Source organism: Typopeltis vanoorti, chromosome 2 (assembly GCF_054136105.1).
Source record: "Typopeltis vanoorti isolate ZY-2024b chromosome 2, IOZ_Tvanoo_1.0, whole genome shotgun sequence".
Taxonomy (NCBI): Eukaryota; Metazoa; Arthropoda; class Arachnida; order Uropygi; family Thelyphonidae; genus Typopeltis; species Typopeltis vanoorti.
The window spans coordinates 174,187,825-174,211,512 of record NC_143550.1 but is presented as its reverse complement, the minus strand read 5'-3'; the positions used below and the strand labels follow the sequence as shown (position 1 = coordinate 174,211,512).

At 37.5% G+C, this 23,688-nt stretch overlaps 1 protein-coding gene across 1 annotated transcript in view; it reads right to left on the bottom strand.

Annotated features, from left to right (window-relative positions):
- LOC150109677 (apoptosis-inducing factor 3-like) overlaps nucleotides 1-23,688 on the bottom strand; it is a 197,884-nt gene that overhangs the window by 154,329 nt on the left and 19,867 nt on the right. Inside the window, exons 2-3 of the mRNA XM_090402950.1 lie at nucleotides 21,084-21,135; nucleotides 5,993-6,089 (exon numbers count right to left, since the gene is read on the bottom strand). Of these exons, the coding sequence (XP_090259076.1) occupies nucleotides 5,993-6,089; nucleotides 21,084-21,126 (140 nt within the window). The 5' untranslated portion in view covers nucleotides 21,127-21,135. The remainder of the gene's footprint in view (nucleotides 1-5,992; nucleotides 6,090-21,083; nucleotides 21,136-23,688) is intronic.

Sequence of the window (23,688 nt, the reverse complement as noted above, 5' to 3'; positions counted from 1 at the left end):
CAAAGAGGTATAATAACTTGCTTGTCAGAGTATTCTTCAGTAACCAAGTAATTCGATGAGCTGTTTCAGCCAATTTTACAATGTGCATGTATACTTTAACTCCCTATCCACTGAAACCCCAAAATCTTGGGCTTCATCAATTTCCTGGAGTACAGTTCCATCAATGTGGTATATAGTTGGTAATTATTTCACCCAAAATGCATAACCTTACACTTTGGCGCATTAACTGACATCCATTCTCTTCTGCCCAGAATGCCAGCCTATCCAAATTAGCCTGCAAAATGTTAACATCTTTTATTCTCTCCATCCATCCCCATATACTGCAAATTATGGATTAGAATTGCATGCAGTATCCTGTCAAATTACAGGATTAGCAAGTAATGTACTTATGCAAAGTACATTACTTGCTCACATTTTATCATTAGAAAATGCAAGCAAGTTACTGGGGCATGACCTATTCTTCACAAAACCATGTTGTCCCCATAGAGTATCCCATTTCTGTCTATCTATTTCCTGTATTTTGCTCTTGAACAACTCCTCCAGTAGCTTGACAACTCCAGATATGCTGACAGTGGATAATTTGTTACAGCAGTCCTGGAGCCTCCTTTTCCTCAATATTTTTTTCTCTGCTCATTTCCTTTCATACTCAGCTTTTGCCTTTCTTACCACACTGGTTACCCTTCTAGCCTATTATTTGTACTGCTCGTGTGCCTGATGGTCACCTTTCTCCTTGAATTCCCTCCTCAAATTTTTCTCTTTTTTGTAGCTCCAGCTTAATAATGGTATTCATCCATTTAACTCCTACTTGATTTATTCTCCTGATTCTAGGTATGCAACCTGAAACACTTCTTTACCACTTCCCATGCACTATCAACATCCAGCTCTTACAGTTTCACATGTGATGGGACTGATCCACACAATCTCCTATGTCATACTTACCAGCCCTGTAATTTCACATATACTTCCACTTAACTGAAAATTCTCCTCATTTAACCACCTCCCAGGTCAAAATCATATGATTGCTCCTGCCAGTTGGTGGCAACATGGTCATATTGGTCATAGACATATTCTCAGATAAAGGATTAAACTAAATTTATTATAGTCTAACCAAGCAAAAAATAAACTTCCAAAATTCTCAGATGCAATTACTATATCTAGCACCCTTTAAACTCCTAGTATATTCCATCACATGCTATCTGAGGTAATTATTCCTTAGTAACTGCATAAATTCCATTTCCTTCCTCCCATGTGTCCTCTTCTCCTTCCAATCTATGTTCCCATAGTTGAAATCTTCCATAATAATTACCTGCCCTCCACTCATTGAGCTTATTTGCTGATGTGTATTACCCCTATCATCCTTTCCTCTTCCTGGTCTATGGATGCATTCAACTGGACATTTTGTTCTGCTAGCCACTAACTGACACCAGATGAATTGAAATGTGCTATTTTTATTGGCCTGCAGTTGAACTTCTTTCTTTTGTTGCAGTTCAGTTATAATCAATTATACTTCTCCCCACCCCATTATTTTCTCTCTATTCTCCCTGAACATCCTGTACCCTTTACATTCTATCCCACTAATTATATCATTCTTTGTCAGCCATGTCTCACTAATGCCAATTTTATGCAGTGCAATGTGTGTGTGTGTGTGTGTGTGTGTGTGTGTGTGTGTGTGTGTGTGTGTGTGTGTGTGTGTGAGAGAGAGAGAGAGAAATTTATTTGTTGTGAAAATTAAAAAAGGATATATGGAAGGAAATTGAAACTAGGGAGAAAGTGTGTATTAAATGTTTCAAAAGCAACTGCCTATTAGGTGACAAGAATGCAGCAAATGTTAGTACAGTGTACAGTATCAACGGTAGGATGGAAATAGAGGAGAACAAAATGAAAAAGAAATAACATGCTTGAATTCCATCACAGGACAAAGAGCAAAAGTGAAAAACTGCTGAAGAGGCAAGAGATTAGCAGGGATGAGAAGACAAAGAAGCAGGTGGTTTGAAGTAATAATAAAGACCAAGTGAACAAAAAAAACAAGGCAAGGAGAAAATTATGTACAGAGACTTAATGATCAGGAAATACTTAATGAAAGTGACAAAATTGCATTTCACTGGTACAAAAATTCATGATATTAGTCATGCCCATCAGGATGCAAAAAGGTAAGGCAAAAGGAACTGATTGTCTTGGTTATCACAAATGATTTGAGAGGCAAAAGGTATTCTATGAGGGAGGATGTAAAGGAGTTGTTATAAGAGGCAAAACTGAAGAGTGAGAAGAAGATTAAGTCTTGTGCCACACTATAATAGAGGTGAACTAAGTAGAGTGTTAGTAGTTAATGAATCAATACACAGGTTGTGCAGAAGGAATGATGTAGGATTTGTGGATTTTTGTGGATTTGTGGTCCGTGTTTGACGGAAAGATGGATTTGTATAATGCTGATGAGCTTTATACCTAAATCGATTTTGTGTTGAGAGAGAGAGCTTTGTTCCCCAAGCATGCTGAAGTGCAAATTCATGGAAACTAGCAATTAGGGTGGAAGCAGAAGAGAATGACTAAGTGTGGAATCTAGTTTTTCAAACAAAAATATTGAATAAGGTAGTCAAATTCAGGAAATAAAGGTGGGTGGGGCCCTAAAGGGATGCTGCAGTTTCTAGATACTAATTGTCAGACATATCAGGAACAAAGAGTAGTAGTTTTTGGCATTAGTTAGTGCAACCTAGCCAAAAGTAGAATGTGCAGGGTTTAATATTTTTAGGGAACATGGAGAGGATATGATGGGTTAAGAGTAGTACTGCTGATGAAAGCAGATGAATTGCAACCAAAAATAATAGGAGACAAGCAGGAGGGTGGCTGTTTGTTTGAAGCAGTTTGGTGAGATCAAGGCCAGCAAGACAAAATATACAGTTAGTTATTGCTGTAGGTTAGGGAGTTCCATGAATGATCTGGAAGACATGCATTGGCAAATCAGTACAATGAGTACATGTCGAGTGATTATTATTGGGGGCTTCAACTAGAAGGAAGAACGATCACATGGCAGGAAGGAAATGGAATTTATACTCCTGGACTTGAAACAGCATGTGATGGAGGAGAATAAGGATGTGAGAGTATTGGACCTTGTCATAGGATCAGGAGAGCTATCCAAGATGACAACATTGCCTCCAATTGGCAAAAGTGACCATGCAGTCTTGACTTGGGAGATTGTAAAATATGAGGAATATTCTGTCAAGAAGGGGTATATGTGGAACTACAAGGCAGGTGACTATGACAAGCTTAGGAGGAAGTTTACATCTGTGCCATGGCATAAAACACTGAAGGATAAGGATGTTAGTAGTACATTAGATATAGTTAAGGGTCATCTAGAGGAAGCAATACTAAATTGTATACCTAAGGTAAGGAGAGTTAATCAAGTAGGAGTTCAATGGATGAGTAATATCATTAAGCATGAGCTGTAGAAGAGAAAAATGCTGTTGAGAGTTTATAAGGAGAACAGTGGCCTGCAAACTCATGAAGAGTACAAGGCTCAGGAAAGAAAGGTGACCAGCATTGCAAGGAAGATAAAATCAGCTTACGAGCAACCAAAGATTATAGCCAAGCAGGCCAAAGGAAATCCCAAAGAGTTATTTTGTTGCATGGCAAGTAAGAGGAAGAATGACTATGGAAGATTAACCTTAATGAGTGATGATAGTCATGAGGTGACAGAAGCAGATCAAATAGTTGAGTTACTGAGTGACCACTTTGCAAGGGTATATGATCCAAGTAAGGTTACTGCTTTCACATATGTAACAGACACTAATGTGAGAACAGAGATGGATGAATTGGAGATTCTTAATATATTGCAGAATCTTAACATAAATACAGCTGTGTAGTTAGATGGTATATCAGCTCGGATTTTGAAAGAGCGTGCAAGGGAACTGGTAATGCCTCTGAGTAGGCTGAAGTCTCAGCTTTGGTAGAGTTCCAAGGGAGTGGAAGGAGGGCAAAATAATTCCCTTGCATAAAGATTCAAATTATACACCAATTAGTATATCAGGCGTGGTGGTAAAAGAAATGGAAAAATTGGTCAAAGAGAATTCAAGAATGGGTGGTTAAAATTATCATACTGTGTGAGGGGCAACATAGCTTTGTGAAGGGTAGGTTATGACTTAGTAATTTACTAAGTTTTTATAATAGAATAATAGATGAGTTGAATAAAGAAAATGGCTACACAATGATTCAGCTGGATTTTGGCAAGGCATTTATTATTATGTGACACCTCCAGGGAGTCCAAAGGCTCATCGAAGGAGAGTGTGCCAACACCGTCGAACGACTGATCCCTTCTAACTACTAACCATGCTCAAACTTGCTTAACTTTTTGCGAGCCATTAGTAGCATAGGCTCTACCAATCGATCAACCTTTGCTAAGACAGAATACCACATGGAACTCTGTTACACAAATTAGAAGAAATGGAGATGGTTGAAAACAAGACTAGTAGCATGCCGCTAGGTTCAGTACTGGGATCACTACTGTTTAATTTGTACATAAATGACAATTAATTTTTTTAATAAAATTAATTATTCACAGCTGCCATTTTGCTAGCTTAACATTATCAGAGGCAATTTCACAATACACACTCAGTGAAGACACAAACTAAAATGAACTGGACAACAAGGGCAGTCGCATGCATGTAGGGTGACAGCAGCACTCTACATGGCGATTTCTGTTGTTGATGCTGATGGGTAGATAGGGCAGTATGCCAAAATCTATTTAAATCATACATCCATTCTGTTGCAGTTAACTGTATTCTGTAGAACGTATGCAGCTACCAGGAACAGTCTCTCTGATTTAAACCAGGATTTGCAAAGTAGCCTAGCTTTCTTCCATCTTATGAAGCAGTCTTTCTCTAAGGCATGCTGAGATAGTCTGCTTTTTTGGCTCTCCATTCCAGATGTATTTTTTGGGCTCATCACTCCCCCCCCCCCCAATGTGAACTTATACATGGAATAATTTCAATATTTGGTATTTAATTTGGCCCTCTCAAGCCCAATGTATGGTTGACTGTCTTTGCCATTTGGCCACATGGCCCATAAGCCAAGTCTAACTTTTTAGATTTCCTCAATAATATCCATCCTCTTATTACTTAACTGTGGAAGAAGAAAAAGAAGGCACTCTTGCATTCTTGGATACTTTAGTTACAGTTTTGCAATACCCCCCCCCCACACACACACAGATATTGTATGCCCACAGTTCACAGAACCCAGTTTGGCAGATTGTCAAGAATAGTCATTCATGCTGAAGGGGAGAAAGAAATAAAGGATGTACAAACTAGTCACCAACAAGCGAAATCAGGTGCTTCATATGCAAAATTTTCCAATGGTTATACGAGCAAAATAGTTACCACTTTAAAAACTACAACATTCATAAAAGAAAAGTTAATTTTCTTTTTTTGTTTATGAATTGTAAATTGTAAATATCTGTAAATTTCTCCCAAGTTTCTGGGAGAAAAACCCTGCTGCCTCCATATAAGATTGGCTAACTAACCTTCAATTGAAAAAGCTCATATAAAGATTCCTCTCATGACGAGTACTGAATTCAGTTCTTTTCCAACTGAAGGTCCTGCTCATTCAATTTCACATACAAGTTTGCATGAGTGAGAGAGAAAGTCTACCACCTCCTTAAGTCTAGTTAACTGATCTTCAGTGAGAAAGATATGGGTCTTCATAACTAAATGTATATACCATGCTTCCAAATAAGATCTATGCTTCAGTGATGAACAGATGGTGAGAAGTGATATGAACATTCAGAATGGGTCAGCATAATGAGCCTGTGGACTGTCTGAATGCTCATATAAACTTATTAAAATGGAATATTAGTATCTCCAAGAGAGAAAAGTACATCATATTCACTTAAAATTCATTCATCATATTAAGATCACTACTGGAATTAAGAAATGAAAGTCATCCCACATTTAAATCTTCAAATAATTTACATTTCAATTATAAAGGAAATGTCAGAATAACATACCTGCCATTTCTCAGTTCCTCTTCTTTACAAACAACTGCTTCAATTACATCATTATCTAGAGCACTTGCTGAAGAACTGGGTGATTCTTTCAGTCCAGCTATAAATATTTAAGTGTATCATCAACATATTCTTATAATATAAATGTTCTTATATATAAGAGAATTCACATATTATATTATATGTAAGAACACATTCTTTAATATAAGACTCATCTTGTAAGACTTATCTTGAAGGGTTGGAGGTTATAGTGGTTGGGAAACACTTTATGGGAAAGGCTGTTCCAGAGAATAGAGGTAGATGGAATAAATGAGAAAGAAGAAAAGTAGGTTCAGTGTGTTTACGACAGAACTGAAACAATGCATCTCTGAGACAGTGGATGAAGTGAGTCAGTGAGGGAGGAATCATCTCTTAACAAATCTTTCTGAGAGAGAGAGAAAAATCAAGAATTTTTAGGGCTGTTTTGGATACACTACTCCAAACAGGAACAATATTCTTCTTGAGAATGGGCAAACTTAGGATTTATATAGAACTGAATGGACAAAAGTAGCATCTTCTTGAGCAGAAAAGAATGCATTCTTATTTAGAAGCTCAGGAAGGTGATGTGATGAGTTTGTGTAAGGAGAGACTAGAGATAAATGTTAGTCCAAGTAGAAAGATTGATTCTGTTAGGTGTGTATTACTGAGAGTAAGAATAGGCAAATGGTGGGAAGAAAAGAAAAGAAAAAAAAAAGACTGCATATTATTAACAGTGAATATTACCAGGTTAGCCTCTTCCCTCTCCCAATGCCTATTGAAAAATGGTACAGAGATCAGTATTTAGAACACTAAGCAAAACATGGGATTCTTGAACATTGCATGATTTGTTGAATGAGTATGCTAAACAAAGTGTGCTATTATCAACAAAACTATGAATAGGAGGTAAGTGACATTAGGTAATTATATATAGAAGAAAGAGTAGGTGATATAACAGAGCCTTGAAGCACTCCTCAATTGGCAGAAAACAGCAGAAGCAACCCATTGCAATATGCAGTGAAAAGAATGGCAATATCCTGAGTAGACCTCAATGCCAAACATAATCAAAATGTTATGAAAATATAGAGAGATTAAGCAAAGTTTTTATGTTCTGGAAATGTCAAGAGTGCCAACACATATTTCTCCAAACATCTTCATGGCAGATATCCAGTGATGGGTGATGCAGGCTAAGAGGTCAGCTGTGGATCTAGAATGATGGGATACATAATTTATGGTCACTGACTGACTTGTAGGCCTCTAAAAGGCAGTGGAGATGCCGACTGTTGATGTTTCTCCATTATTTTCGCGAAGACTGAGGCGATGGCAATCACTCAGTAGTTGGACAGCAGAATCTCTTTTTTGGAATAGGTTCGATATATATGCTTAATTCTGTGCACTCAAATAAGTGTCAGCTGAGTATAAAAACTGGTTCTAGAACACAATGATTGAGTACAATTGGAGATATGCCAACAGGAATGGAAGGAAGACTTTAATGTCAAAGTTATTTATTTTTCTTCTGATGTATTTTTGCTAAAAACCAGAAGAGACATGTGGTATCTTGTTTAAGGTATGGTGGAAGGCAACTTGCCTTGGTCATCTATGCAAGAGAGGGAGGAGAGAGAGAGAGAGAGAGAGAGAGAGAGAGAGAGAGCGAGAGAGATGAAAGCACAAGTAAACAGAGGTTACATCTATTGGCCTTTGCAAAGGAACAGAAGATATGATTTCCATTTGGACAGGAGGCAAGTTTTCTGCTAAATTGGAGGCTTTTAGTAAATTGGATTTATTTTTTTGACTGTTGTGCATTTACTGCATGCTTCAGCATAGGCCAAGCACAAAGCTGCAGTTCTTGTTGCAATCCACTCACAGTATGCTGAATTTTTTTCCCCCTTTAACTGCTTTAGCACATCTTTTGTAAGACCATGGCTTAGAAAGTGGGCAGGAATTTTAGATGTAATGGGGAATTAAGGCCTTCATGCCAGTGAGGATAATTTCTCTGACTTGCTCAGAGACGGTATTTGGATCAGAAGAGTGGAAGCAATGAACCAGAGGTTGACCATTTGGTACCTTGGTAGTACTAAAGGACACAGGGGAGGGGGGTGCTTAAAGGACAAAGCTGTATAACTGAGAGGATACTTCCAATGGAGCCTTTAAAGGAATGCAGAGAACCAATGGCAGAAAAGTGTTCGAGGTACAAGAAACAGCCAAATTTTTAAGCAATCACTTTAGACAGATCCATTACTTCTCAGAATGCTAGGGAAGAATGGAATGAAAGAATAGAGGAAGATGAATTAGAAGTACTAAAGCTGTTATAAGAGCTTAACTCAATCACAACAGGTTGAATTAGATAAGATATCAACACAGTTGCTGAAAGAATGTGCAAAACTGCGATGCCCAGACCTAGCTGTTCAACTTGAGTCTCAATGCATGCAAGATTCCTAGGATTATGAATAGAAAGAAAGAAAGATTCTTTTATAGAAAGGCAGAGCTAAGACTGATGCAGCAAATTATACACTAGTTAGTATCTCTAGTGTGGTCATCAAGATATTCTAGATACTGGTTAGGAATCGCATCCAAACGTGGATAGATAACAGCAAGATCTTCTAGAGTATAACAGTTTTGTTAAAAAGGTAGGTCTTGAACGATAAATACCAGGTTTTAACATGTGTGCTTTTCTTTTAAATTATATTAGACATATTTCCTCTACATGTTTCACTGTCTATATAGCTAACAGCATCATTGGGAGGTTGCTTAACTTAAGTAAAAACATAAGTAATCTTATGATCTTTTAACAATAAAAGTTCTTAGTTTTAACACATTAGACCAAATATGAACAGTTTAACTTCATAAGTAAAAACAGACAAAAAAAATAAATAAATAATTAAAAAAGACAAAAAACGCTTTCCAACAGCAGTTAATACCTGTAACAAAGAACATATAGGCAAGATTGAAAACAAAAGAGAAGAAAAAAGCAGACTCGGTGCACATCCTCAAAGAACATCACACAGTAAATTGGCAAGTATCCTCCATGCCCTACTTAAAAGAGAATTACTTTGACAGGTTGTCAAAGTAATTCTCTTCTAAGAAGGAGTCTTCTGAGGTCATTCGCTCAAAAGGCACACTAAATAGAAATTAAGGAACAATCCTTCGAGACATCTGGAAGTCATTATATGTGTAACATTGAAGACCTCTAATATGCCAGCAATCACATACAGAGTTTACATAACAATGTAGAGACCACAGGTAACATGCCTAATGATACTCTTAATTAAATTATCATTCCAGTTTTTTCAACTTATAGATATTAACTGCTGTTGAAAAATGTTTTTCGGATTTTACTTATGTTAAGCAACCTCCCAATGATGCTGTTAGCCATATAGACAGTAAAACATGTAGAGGAAATTACATTTAGTATAAATAAAAAATATATATGCAAGTTAAAACCTGGTATTTATTGTTCATGCAAATCTACTTGTAGTGAATGGCATAAAAGGTAGGTCTTGTTTTAGAATGGGTACATCATGAAAGCAGAGTTAGATAAAATGAATGGATATACCGTGGTACTTCTGGATTTTGCCAAGGCATTTGACAAGATGCCACACTGGAAGTTGTTAAATAGCATATTTACTCGAATATAACTTGCCCTCATGTATATCTCGCACCGCTGATTTTACTTTACGAAAAAAGGAAATTTAAACGTTTCACATATAGTTCGCACATGAAAAAAGTTTAAGACTTTAAGAAATAGATGGCGAATTGTTGTGCAACTGGATTTTGAGAGCTTGGGACATGATTTTGCAAATGCTTCAAATATATCGTGTGATGAAGGCGAGTGGCTGATCGTGTAAATAACATTGATAATTAAAATTTAAATGCATTCATTTGATAAATAGTGTGAGCAAGTATAAATTATAATGAATACTGAGGATTTAATTATAAACATCAATTTAGTATTTTCCTGAAAAACTTTAGTTTCTAAAAATCCTCACATACTTGCATCATGATTTTTTAACTTTAATTTTGGGGGGAAAAGTGCAAGTTATATTCAAGTAAACACAAAAGGAGTAGATATAACAAGTTTACTTTGCAAACCTGTGATGTCGATCCAAGAGTAGCTGACCTACAGGTATTAGAGCGATGTATTGTGGTATGGATGAAGGGGGGGGACAACTAATGATGCACTACAAGGTTCTCTACATGGACCACTCTTATTTATTCCCAACTTAGCACCATCATTTACTGATGGCGTTAAGTTGGGAGGAAGGGGAGGGAAAAGTGATAAGGAACGTAACTGATACAGAATCTCCACAGCCTGATTTGAGCAGATTGTTTATATGGATAAATGACAATGGATATCACTTCAATGTTGACAAGCATAAAATTATGCATTTTGGATAGAAGACATTACTGGCAAAGTATTATACTAATGGGAATTGGATGGAAGCAATCAAAGCTAGATGTGTTTATAATGGACCACGAGTTAAAGTTTAAGAGTCATATTACTAAGGTGGTTAAATTCATCACATCAAATAACAGCATTAAAGAGAATACCAACTTGTAGGAATAAGGAAGTTATTCTCCCACTTTAGAAGGCTGTGATAAGACCACATTCAGATTACTGTATGCAGATATGGTCAGCTTGATTTTCCAAGGAAAAGGGTGAGGGGGGGGGGGACAGAAAATTCATCAGTGAGTAAGTAACCAAAATGATAATTGGGTTGTGGAATTGTGCATATGAAGACAGATTAATGTATTCTTCAAAGTTTCAGGAACAGACCAAGGAGAGGAGGTAAACATACAAATTAATAAGGAGCTGTTGGGACATGATTTTGTTCCAAACTATAAGTAAGATTTTTGCAACTTACAGATGGTGGAGGTAGTACCCAGGGAAGCTGATATAGGTTGTTTTTAGGAAGCAAGTGAGGTCTAGGTGCTTCTCATGTCATGTGCAATTTGTGTGGAATGGGTTACCATTAGATGTTGCAAGTGTATCTTCGGCAAATGTGTTCAAGGAGAAATAACAGGCATTGAAGTATGAGTCTAAATGGAGCCCATCCTCAATGAATCCTTGGACTTCATGGAAGTGCATTCAGTAACAACAAAAGTACATTTTCCAGGAGTAGCCATTCATGACATGATATGAATGAAGCCACAGGCAAGCAGGTAGAACAAGTGAGAACGATACGATTGTATTAGTCTAAACTTGAAAGGATGTAAGTATGGTAAAAGAATATATAAAAGTTGTTAAATGAAGCAAAAAAAAAAAAAGTCAAGATTTTGAGCCTGTTACCACAGTAAGCTCAACTTATGACATGAGTGAACTGGCAGAAGTGATTGCTAATGATTCAATGCTTAACCTATGCAGGAATAAAGATGTGTAGTTAGTTGATGTATGGAATGTATTTGATGGTGAAAAAAAAAGATATGTACTTGCAGGATGGATTACCCTAAATAGATTTGGTGATAAGTGCTTAGAGTAAGTGCTGTTCAATGAAAGTATGAACATAAGTGGTTATGACAGAGGAGCTGAGCTGAATAGATCTGGGACACATGCACTAAAAAAATCCAAATTGGTTAAGCAAATAAGCAAACAATATAAACAATAAATAAAAATGTAAAATGAAAAATTAGAAAAAAAATTCTTACCCTACCTGCAGTATGAATTTACTATTCTTCTTCTTATTGTGCTATCTTCTATCGAAGGTCAGCGACCATCTTGGCGAACAAACTGCGCTCTTGTGCTAATCTGAGCAGTTGTGCACTGCTCTTTCCTGTCCACGTCTTGATGTTGTCAAACCACGATATTCTTTTTCTTCCTCTAGTTCCTTTGCCACCAATTCTTCCTATCAAAATAGTTTGTAGAAGTTGGTATTTGCCATTTCTCATGATGTGGCCAAGATATGATGTTTTTCGTTTCTTGATTATTTGTATAAGATGTTTAGCTTTGCCAATGGATTTTAAGACATCTTCATTGGTAATTTTTTCTGTCCATGATATCTTTAGCATTCTTCTGTATAGCCACATCTCAAAGGCTTCGATTTTCTTGATGGTTGTCGCCTTCAATGTCCATGTTTCAACTCCATAGAGCAGAATAGACCACACGTAGCATTTCAGCATTCGGCATCTGACTTCCATGTTTAGGTCTTTATTGCAGAATAGTGTTCTCATTTTCATGAAGGACTGCCGTGCAACTTCAATCCTTGTCTTTATATTTTTTTCTGGATCCCACCGTTCATTAAGCCAGCAACCAAGATATTTATATCTTGACACTTGATCAATATTTTTCCCATTGAGTGTCAGTTTCATTGATGAGGCTGGATGTTTGCTGATGTTTATATTTATTCCCATTCTTTGGCTTTCTATGTATACTCTGTCAATGAGTTTTTGGAGATCCATAATATTATCTGCAATTAGCACAGTGTCATCTGCATATCGAAGGTTGTTAACAATCTTTCCATTTATTGTGATTCCCTCTGAACATTCTTCCAATGCTTTTTTGATGGTTACCTCTGCATATATGTTGAACAGGAGTGGTGAGAGCACACATCCTTGTCTCACTCCTCTTTTGATGTTAATATCACTGGTGGTAATGTTGTCTAATTGAACGGTAGCTGACTGATTCCAATACAGATTTGTTATTAGTCTTATGTCTTGTTCGTCTAACCTTATTTGTTGAAGGACTTCTATTAAGTTAGTGTGTCTGACTTTGTCGAATGCTTTTTCAAAATCTATGAAACACATAAAGACAGATTTCTGTTTTTCTATGCATTTTTGTATCAATATTTGGGTACAGAAAAGGGCCTCTCTAGTACCAAAACCATTCCGAAAGCCGAATTGTGTTTCACTTAGAGTTTCTTCACTTTTTCTATAAATACGATTCTGAATTACTTTCAAAAATATTTTTAATGTTTGGCTCATTAGACTAATAAGTCGGAATTCACTTTGGGTTTCTTTGGGACAGTGATAAATGTAGATTTGAGCCAATCTGATGGAAATTCATCACTTTCATATATTTTATTAAATAGTTTTTCAAGAAGTTTGATGTTATCTGGTTCTATTAATTTTAAAAATTCTGTTTGCACACCATCTGGTCCACTGGCTTTTCCTGTTTTACTTGTTCGTATAGCATTCTCTATTTCGCATTTCATGATTGCTGGTCCTTGAATGTTATCTTTTATATTTATAGGCTTCTGTCTAGTATCATTGAAAAGTTCTGTGACATATTTTATCCAAATCTGTGCTTTATTCTCTTCTTCTAGAACTATTTTTCCATTTTCGTCTCTTAGAGACACTATTTGCCTTTTCCTCAGTTTTCCAGAAATTTCGTTGATTTTCTTATACAGATTGAAATTATCATGTTTCTTCTGAAGCAGTTCAATTTCAGTACATAAATTTTTCATCCAATTTTCCTTGGCTTCTTTTATTTTTTTCTTGATGATGTTATGTGTTTCTGTATACCTGGCAAGGTCTTTGTTTTTGTACATTCTTCTTGTATCAATAAGAGAAAGAATCTCATCTGTCATCCATTCCTGTTGTTTTATATTATTCACATAACCTACTTCTTCAATACTTGTTGTTACGATGGCATTCTTTAAGCTATTCCAAAGAGATTCCACACTTTTATTTTCTTCTATGTTAATCTGTTGTAATCACAGGTTAAGCTGTGTCTTGGCACTTTTATTTATGTTCGAGTCTTTCAGTTTTTCTACATCAATTTTATTTTTCTTCTTTTGTGATTTTTTAGCTGATTTTAATCTAAGACGTACTTCTGCAACTATGGGATTGTGGTCTGATGAGATATCTGCTCCAGGATAAGTCTTTGCACTCTTTATGCTACTGTGGAATCTTTTATTTATCAGTATATAATCAATTTGATTTCTGACAATGTTATGTTGGTTATCTTGAGGTGATTTCCAAGTGTACAGTCTTCTGGGTGGAAGTTTAAACCAGGTATTTGCTATTGTTAGATCTTCTTCCTGACAGAACTGGACTAGGCGATCTCCTCTGTCGTTTCTGGTGCCTAAGCCATGTTCGCCAACAATTTCTCCATCACCCCCTCTTCCCACTTTTGCATTGAAGTCACCCATCACTATGTTTATATCATGTTTCTTTGTTAGGTTTTTAATCTCTTTTAGGTGTTCATAAAACTCTTCAACATCTTCTTCACTTTTGTCAGCTGTGGGTGCATAAGCTTGGATGATATTTATGTTAATGGGGTTTCCCTTAAGTTGTAACAGCATTATCCTTTCAGAAAATGGAATCCAATTTATTATTGATTTCTTCATCTACTATTACAGCTACACCATGTCGATGTTTGTTCTCATCATTCCCAGAGTAATACGTTGTCGTATTATCTTGTTGACACTTTCCAGATCCTGGCCATCTTGTCTCGCAAATCCCAAAATCCGGATGCCCAGCCTCTTCATTTCTCTTGTGGCATTTCTTAATTTGCCAGCTTCATACAGAGTTCTGACATTCCAAGTTGCAATTTTAAAAGTGGACACCATTTTGAGCCCGGAGATTCTTTGCACCCCTGTCCCATTTAAGGGACGCCGGGAACTTGGGGCCAATTGTAAGGGTTTGCTCACCATGGTGGTTGTTCTGGAGATAAGGTAGAGCAGTAGTTTCTCCGTTTGCTTTCTGCTCTGCAGTATTACAGACGTACACAATATAATCATATTGCCATCTGCAAATCTCTGATCACAAGCTTTTCCATCATCATTTGGCTTCAACCTTGTGTCAGTACTGACAATGCTGCTTCCCAATGTCAGGGGCAGTGACCCCAGCAGGTGCTTATTTAATGGTGGCACTACTCGCCATGTCACCGAGTTGTCATTGGGCTTTGTGAGGTTTTAAGTGAAACAGAGTTGCCACTTCTGCTCCCCCACACCCTGATAGCTCAGTCGCTGTTGGTCCACAGCTGCTTATTCGCCAGATTGCTCTGCTTATATCGCAGCTAGCCTCCATATCTGAAGGCTGTTCCCCGATCCGCCACCTGGGGACGCACCCGGTAGTAGTCAGCTCTGCCCCGGGGAATTTACTATAAGTTTACAAAAGGTCAGTGGCGGGTGCTACATAAAAAAAAAAAAAAATTAATTATTTAGCAGGCTTAAACTGCAAAGTTATAAAAAGCAAACCAATTTGAACTATGAACATTAAAGTCTTCCATGAAAATCTCACCGTTTGGGCAATTTGACTATATGAACCTTTCAGGAATAATTACATCATACATAGGCATTATATGTGATGTAATTGGGATAAACGCGACGAACCAGAGTCACAGAAGATTTCCACTACGTTTGGTTAGAAATAGCATATTGGGTTTGAGTAATGCTTTAAATCAGTAATGTTTATACTAATATATCATATATTGGTGAAATGGATGTGCTTTTTATTATTTCCTGACCTCTATGGAATTCCGACAATCAGGGGAGATCAATGCTACACAACAAAAAGTCTATCGCACAAAACTCATTCACCATTTGCACTTTTACTACCCTCTCAGGCAAATGCATTCCATGCTCCTACTACTCTCCATGCAAAAAAAAAAATACTTCTTACTTCCAGGGATAGTCCCCCCCCCCCAACCAGTCCCTTTTCGAAAGAAACTTCCCTTCATTCTATCGTGAAAATCTCCCAAGTGTCAATCTCATAGTAATCATTCAACAGCTTAAAATGTCTCTATCATATCTCTTTGTCTTCTATTCACTAAACTCTGAAGTTTGTATGTCTTCAGTCTATCCTCATAACCAGGGCTTGAAAATGTGTTTATCTGCTCCTCAGTGATGAGTAAAAATTTTTAGTTAATGAATAAATAAATCAGAAGTGAAGAACAAATATTTTCTATTTTAACCCATTTACTGAGCCTAACAGAACATGTTGGTCATTACAAACTTTAGTTGCTCATGACTGATTTTGTCATAATGGAATATGATCAATAACAGGACAGGATATGCAGGTATCATAAAAGCATTTAGGCATAATGCAAAGTAACCAGCCATTCAAATAAAATAAACATTAACATGATTTATTTTATTTTTATTATTGATTTTATTTATGGTGATGTAAAATAGAAATAAACTAATTACCTAATAATAGTAATAATTGGTTTATTTTATACCCAATGATGGAATATGAACATTAACATAATTGAGGTGGGCAGAACAGGATATTTAGTGGGGTGTTGCTACAGCCCAAGAAGCACACAGAGGGTGAGGACCAGGAGATGTTTAGACAGTTAAGCTTGGCAAGTGCAAGAAGAATGATTGTTATGGGAGATTTTAACTACAGCAGTATAAATTGCGGAGAGGAAGATGCATGTAACAATAGGGGAATGGAATTTCTAGAATTCTTGAGGGACAAATGTTTTAAGTAACATGCAATACATCGAACAAGAGGTTCAAGAGTTTTGGAATTGGTCACAGCATCAGAAGAGCTAATAATAACTGAGATGACATCTCTCTCTCTCTCTCCCCCAAGTTAGAGAGAGAGAGAGAGAGAGAGAGTGACCATGTGGTTTTGATTTGGAAGATGAATAGACATGCAGAAGTATCAAAGAGATGGGAACATATGTGGAATTATAAGGCATGTGATTATAATAGTCTAAGAAGTCAACTTGGGGAAGTTTCATGGAGGGAGGAATTGGAGGGAAGGGATATCATTAGTGCTTGGGAAATTGTGAAGGAATATTTGTTAGCAGTAATAGTAAGCTGTATTCCACGAGTGAAGAAGAGGACACAATTTGGAGTAAAGTGGATGACAAACAATATTAAACAGGAATTGCATGAGAAAAAGAGGCAATGGAAGAGATATAAGGAGACAGGTGAAGAGCAGATGCATGAAGAATATAAAGACACAGGCCAGGAGAGCGACTAGTATGGTAAGGAAGTTGAAACTGGAATATGAGAAGAGATTGGCCCTAAGATCCAAAGAAAATCCTAGGCAATTTTTTAGCTATGTGGCCAGTAGGAGGAGAAATGATTGTGGGATAAAAATGGGAATAGAGTGACTGATGCAGAGGACATTGTGGAATTGTTCAATGAACACTTTATTGGAGTATTTCATCCTGGAGGAGTAAATTTTAATACTAGAGGGATAGGGCAGGTTCGAGGTTTAGAGGTGCAGGAGGAGAGCGAGTTCAAGATGCTGAGTACTCTGGATGTCAGTAAAGCTATGGAACTGGATGGTATTTCACCACGAGTTTTGAGAGAATGCGCTAAAGAACTGACAGCTCCTTTGACCTTCCATATTCAATGAAAGTCTGGCTACAGGAAAGGTGCCCAGGAATGGAAGGAAGGTAAGATAGTGCCATTGCATAAGGGTGGTAGCAGACTGGAAGTGTCTAATTATTGACCAGTTTGTGTGTCATCAGTTTATTAAGATCTTGAAGAAATTATTGAGGGACCATATACAGCACTGGGCAGATGAGGGTGATGTTATCTGTGAGAGTCAACATGGATTTGTGAAGGGGCGCTCTTGTTTTAGTAACATGCTAGCCTTTTATCATGAAGTTACAAGAGCAGTAGATGAGCGAAAGGCATATACTGCCATTTTCTTGGATTTAGCAAAGGCATTTGACAAGGTGCCACATGATAAGCAGATATTCAAGTTGCAGCATGTGGGTCTGGATGTCAGGTTGGTCAACTGGATTCAGTATTAGCTGTCCAATAGGTATCAGAGAGTTGTGTATGGTGGGGCAGTTTCAAGGAGGCAGAGGGTTACATGTGGGGTCCCACAGGGACCAGTACTGGGATCTATACTGTTTAACCTTTATATCAATGACATTGTCAGTGGATTGCAAGGGGATATTCAGTTGTTTGCAGATGATGCGAAGCTGGGAAGGATTATTAGTAATAGTGCAGATGTGGTAGCGCTGCAAGAGGATTTGAATAAGCTAGACAGATTGGCAAATGAATGGGGGTGTCGGTTTAATGCAGCAAAATGTACAGTTTTGAGGTTTGGGACACATCAATGGGATGCTGCATACTCTATTGGAGGAGCTATACTGGAAAAAGTAGGGGAGACAAGAGATCTGGGGTTGATGATTGATAGAAACCTGAAATTTAGGGGACATATTGCAAAGGTGGTATGCCTTCACCACAGAGGATTGCTGCAATAATGAGAAGGACACTGACCAGCAGAGATAAAAGAGTTATCATTCCATTGTATAAGACTCTGATCAGACCACATTTAGACTATTGTTCTCAGATTTGGTCCCCAGGATTTGAAGGAGATAAATTAACTGTGGAAAGGGTACAAAGGCAGATAAAGATGGTTTCAGGACTGTACAATGTTAGTTATGAGGATCGGCTGAGGGAATGTGGACTGTAGAATTTGGTGGATAGAAGAAGGAGAGGTGATATGATTGATACTTTTAAACTGTTGAGAGGTGGTTACAGGGTTGACACTGGGGAGTTCTTTCGCTTGGTTGAATAGCAGGAAGGAGTATGACAAGGGCCATCCCTGGAAGTTACGAAAGGAAACGGTGAGCAAGAGGGTGTGGAGTGGTTTCTTTGCATGGAGGGTGGTTGAACCATGGAATGCATTGACTGATAGAGTGGTGAGAGCGAGAATGGTCAATGAGTGTTATGATAGACTTTGTGTTTCCTAAGAGGGACCTCCCATGATGAGTCTTTTGACTCCATTGATACCTTAATAATAATTAACAGATATCAAAATCTGGGAAGATGAGAAAGTTAGGGATTGTTTTATATTTAATCAAAACATAATTTCATTATATCGATTCTAAAATGTAACCTAAATATTTTTTTAAATGTTCAGTTGCTGTCATGTTACAAACCTTCCATAATGTTTTTGTCATCTGCACTTCCAATTTCTCGACTCATTCACTCTACTCCAAAATCGATTTATCTTCTTCACACAAGGTACAGAATCTGCCATTCTTAACTTTTTTTTTTCTAACTACCTCACATGCATTACTGATCTCTCTTCATTCAAATTCTTTTATCCACTATAATGCTCCAAGCTGGTTTTTAAGTCCTTGATAGTTGCCTGCCTCATAATTCTACATAAATTTCTTCTACCTTAATATTTCTGCATGTCTATTCATCATCCCAGTCAGGACTACACAATCACTCTCACCAACTGGAGTATGAAATCACAATCAGATCTTTTGATGTTATGACCAATCCAAAATTCTTGATTCCTGTGTTCTCTCTACCACATGCTTCCTGGGATAGCCATCTCAAAAAGTCAACAAATTTATTTCCTTATCTACATGCTGCTTCCTCTAAATTTTCACATTTGACTTCCGTAGACAACGTATGGTTACTCCAGTACCTTACCAGGCTTTAGGAGTGATGCCTTCTGCTAGAAGAAGTGGTAAGGTTCGCAGATGCCCTTTTCCACACTGAGTAAATAAGACAATCACAAACATCCATCATGCCTGTGGCAGGATTTGAATCTGCAGCCTCTTGGCTGGAGAGCAGATACACTAACCACTCAGCCAACCAGGCCAGCCTACTTCTTCTACCTAGTTTTTGCTACAATCCTTTTGAAGTTGACAAACTTCTTCTTTCACTATGCGTTATTCCCACTTCCTATGCAGGGTCCACGTATTACTTAGATGTGACCTCTTGTTAGTACCACTCCCAACTGACCTGTCGCCTAGCCTGCCCCTGGTGGGGGGATATATATTTTTGGCTGTAGTAGCGTATGTTCACGAGGCCGGTTTGCCTGCTTACGGGATGAAAAACGCCAGATAAACTGGTGGGAAAAACCCTAATGCCTGCGCCCAAGACCGGCTAACTTGGCTAAGGCTGAGGAAGATCCTCAAATTTCTCACGTCTTCGACGGGAATCGAGCCTGGGAAACTCCTTCCCCAGTCATATGGTTGCGAAGCGCAAAGCCACTAGGCTAACCACGTGGACTGAAGCTGACAAACTAATTTGCCTAAACATTTCCTGCTCAAAAACCCATAAATATCTTGCCCTATAAAACTTCTACCTCACACCATAAATTCTCAAAGTCATTAATATCATTTCTACTATGATTCTGTATCCTCAGAAGGCAAAAATCATCTTTTATGAGTAACACTTCACCATCATGTTTATTTTCCCTATAGTGCCAAAATATGCGATACCTTTTTATTTCTATCCTGCTAGAACACCCTCTTCATTTAACCAAAATGTAACTGACTGATACCAACAATGTTTGGAGATTAACACACACACACACACACACACACACACACACACACACACACACACACACACACAGCTCGGAAAGAAGTCCATGGACATCCCCCACAACAGTCCAGGACCTCCTTACATGCCTACAGTAATGGTCCAAAATTCCACTGATTGTTATCATATGCTTGTGGAAAGTATGCCCTACAGGACTGCTGCAGTCAGTCATCGCAGTAAAAAGAGGTCCTACATCTTAAGGCAGGCATCGTGGCTGTTTGTTCCTCACACTATGGTGGCCATTGACTAACTGCATAAAAGATTTTTTTTCAAAGGTGAAGGGGTGCATTTTGTTATTTTTACAATTTTTTTTATTGTATTTTTGATATTTTTTGTCATTTTTGGTGCTTTTTATAGGAGTTTTTTTTATATCTGCAGTGACACTAGTATTTGTTATCTTTCATGTTGAGTCAGTGCAGATGCAACAGATGTGAGGAACTTGCATACATAACTCTCTCTCACAAGAAATGCCAAGCTTCAGCATAGATGGCCTCAACAGTGTCCCTGCATGATATTATGCTCATTCTCTGCACAACTTTGAAGTGTAAGCAGCTGCAAGATTATTTGCCAGCTAATCAGGAAGCCTCTAGATGAATGTATTACCACAAGGTTCTTTCCTGAATGCTATACTACTGTTTTTAATGGACAGCATGAAGAAACTGCTTTACTACTGTACCCTCAAATGCAGGTGCTTGCATCTTAAACTTTAAGAAGCAAGCACCTATAAGGTTTACAACCTTTGCTGAGTAAAATTTAGAAGATATTACAATAAAATAATGAAAATAATACTGAAATTATCCATAAAAAATCTAGCTGATCCACTTTTTACCATACATTATAAAGTAAAAAAAAAATCTTTGAAATGGTTATTTACTTACCGGATACCTTGTATTCTTTCTTACGTGAGGATACTGCCCCCATGACCAGAAACTATAAATAAAATTTTTTTTATTAGTGCAAGTCCAAGAGGAATAAATATATATATTGTTGCACTTAAATAGGCTGATGACATGCAAAACACACACCATCTTCCAATATGGTCTATGACAATTCAATTTTAAAAAAATTAAGCCTTCTTAGCCAACATATATATATATATATGGCAGCACAACAGAATGATATATATATATATATATATATATATATATGAATGATCTGCAAACACAGGTGCAGGCAATTTAAAGAACAATCAAGAGTAAAGATCTGAACCCATACCCATTCATGAAGCATTAAAGAAATAAGTTAGACAATAGTTAAGTGGGCATGTGTATTGCCTGATTACACTGCAAGTAGACAGCCACAATCAAACTGATGGAAATGTGTGGGCACACAACAGACTAATAATATCAAACACCCAAACTAAGGTAAATAAGTTAATGACAGTTCAACCGAAATTAGTTATTACAAGACAAAAATAACTAATAAACTGGATATTTACTTACAAAGAAAAAAAAGCTTTATTTCATGTATGACTTAAGAGACAGAGTGAATTGGGCAGCAAGAGATCTGAAGCTCATGCGTGAGGCTGTATGAAAGAAGACAGAGAGGGAAGTGTGTGTGTGTGTGTGCATGCGCGCATGCATGTGTGTGTGTTGCCCAGGTATGATAATGTGTGGAGGAGAGTATCAATAATGAATACTATAACAGCTAAAATGTGTTTAAAGAGAGGCTTGGAATATATCGATGCTTGGAGGGCATTTGAAGACAGAAAGGAACTGTATGCAAGAGACGGCTTGCATTTGAATGAGGAAGGGCATAGGTATCTGCAGAGAATGCTGTTCTCTGAACAAGTCAGTATATCAATGCAGAAAAACTAGAATTATCAGGATGGATGGTAGCAGGGGTGGCCTCTTGTGTGAATATGTGGAAAAGGTGCTTGGGAGAAGGAGGAATGCATCAGGCAATGATGAATCCAGTGGAGTGACCAATTGCTCTCTTATTCTATATAAATTTATTTAGTTGACTTCCTACCATACCAGCTTTATTGATTCTGTTGTCTAATTCCCTATTTAATTTACCATCTTCACAAAAAATTGTGCCTAGGTAGCTGAAATGTTTTACTTGATCTATAAGGTCTCCATTTACTATACAGTTGATATTCTCAATTCTTCTGCCTATTTTCATTGTCTTAGTCTTGTTATAGCTGACCTTCATACCAAATTTCACAACAATTGGCAGTAAAAAATAGTTATTCAATTTATTCAGGGTATCTTGCAGACTTGTACTGGATTTATTTAGAAATATAACATCATCTGCATAAAGTAAAGAACCAAGATTAACATCTCCAATTTTGATATCAGGTTTAATACCACTTTCCTTCATAATGTGATCCATATAGATCATGTACATCGTTGTCTGACATCAGATTTAACATTAAACTATCTTACCATACTTCTTTTAATAATGACTAAGTATTGCTTGATATAACTCCAACGACAACATATAACTGTAGCATTTTGAATAGTTTTTCTCTTGGCACCTTTTCATATGCCTTTTCCAGATCTATAAAAATTCAACACAGATCTTTGTTATATTCCATTGATTTCTCAACAATTTGTTGAGAAGTTAAAATCTGATCATGACAGCATCTACTTGGTCTGAATCCAGCTTGTTCTTCAAACTTCCCTTCCACAATCCTTCACAACCATTTCTCAAGTATACGTGAGAAACAGTTCCACTAGGGTAAATAGTTTCACTGCATAAAGGAGGTTCCAAGACTGCTGTTGCAAATTACTGACCGATCAGCATATCAGAAGTCGTTGTCAAGGTCTTGGAGAAAATAGTCAAGAGAAAAATACAGGATTGGATAGATGAAAATGGGATACTGTATGGGGGACAGCATGGTTTTGTGAAGGGTAGATCATGCCTCAGTAATTTGCTCACGTTTTATAACACAGTGACGGCTGAACTGGATAAGGGTAACAGGTTTACAGTGATTTGGCTGGACCTTCCTAAGGCCTTTGACAGGATACCACATAGAATTCTAATCAGTTAAACTGCAGCATATGGGGATGGATATAGGGTTGGTGAGATGGATAGGAAGGTGGTTGATGGAGAGATATCAGAGAGTAGTTTATTCAGGAGTAGAGTCCAAAAGACGGCCTGTGACTACTGCCGCGCACCAGTAGTCACAGACGGCCTGTGACTACTGGTGCGCGGCAGGGTTCTGTTCTTGGACCACTACTGTTTAATTTGTTCATTAACGATATAGGAAAGGATCTGAGAGGAATTGTTCATTTGTTTGCTGATGATGCAAAGTTGGGTAGAGCAATAGTGAATGCACATGATGTCAAAATTTTGCAGGATGATTTGGATAGTTTAGAGGACTGGGCTAAGGAGAATGGATGTCAATTTAATGTGGCAAAGTGTAAGGTTAAGCATTTTGGGGTGAAAAGATTAGCAGCAGTATACCACATTGGTGGAACTGTACTCCAGGAAATTGACGAGGTCAGGGATTTGGGAGTGTTGTGGATAGGGAGTTGA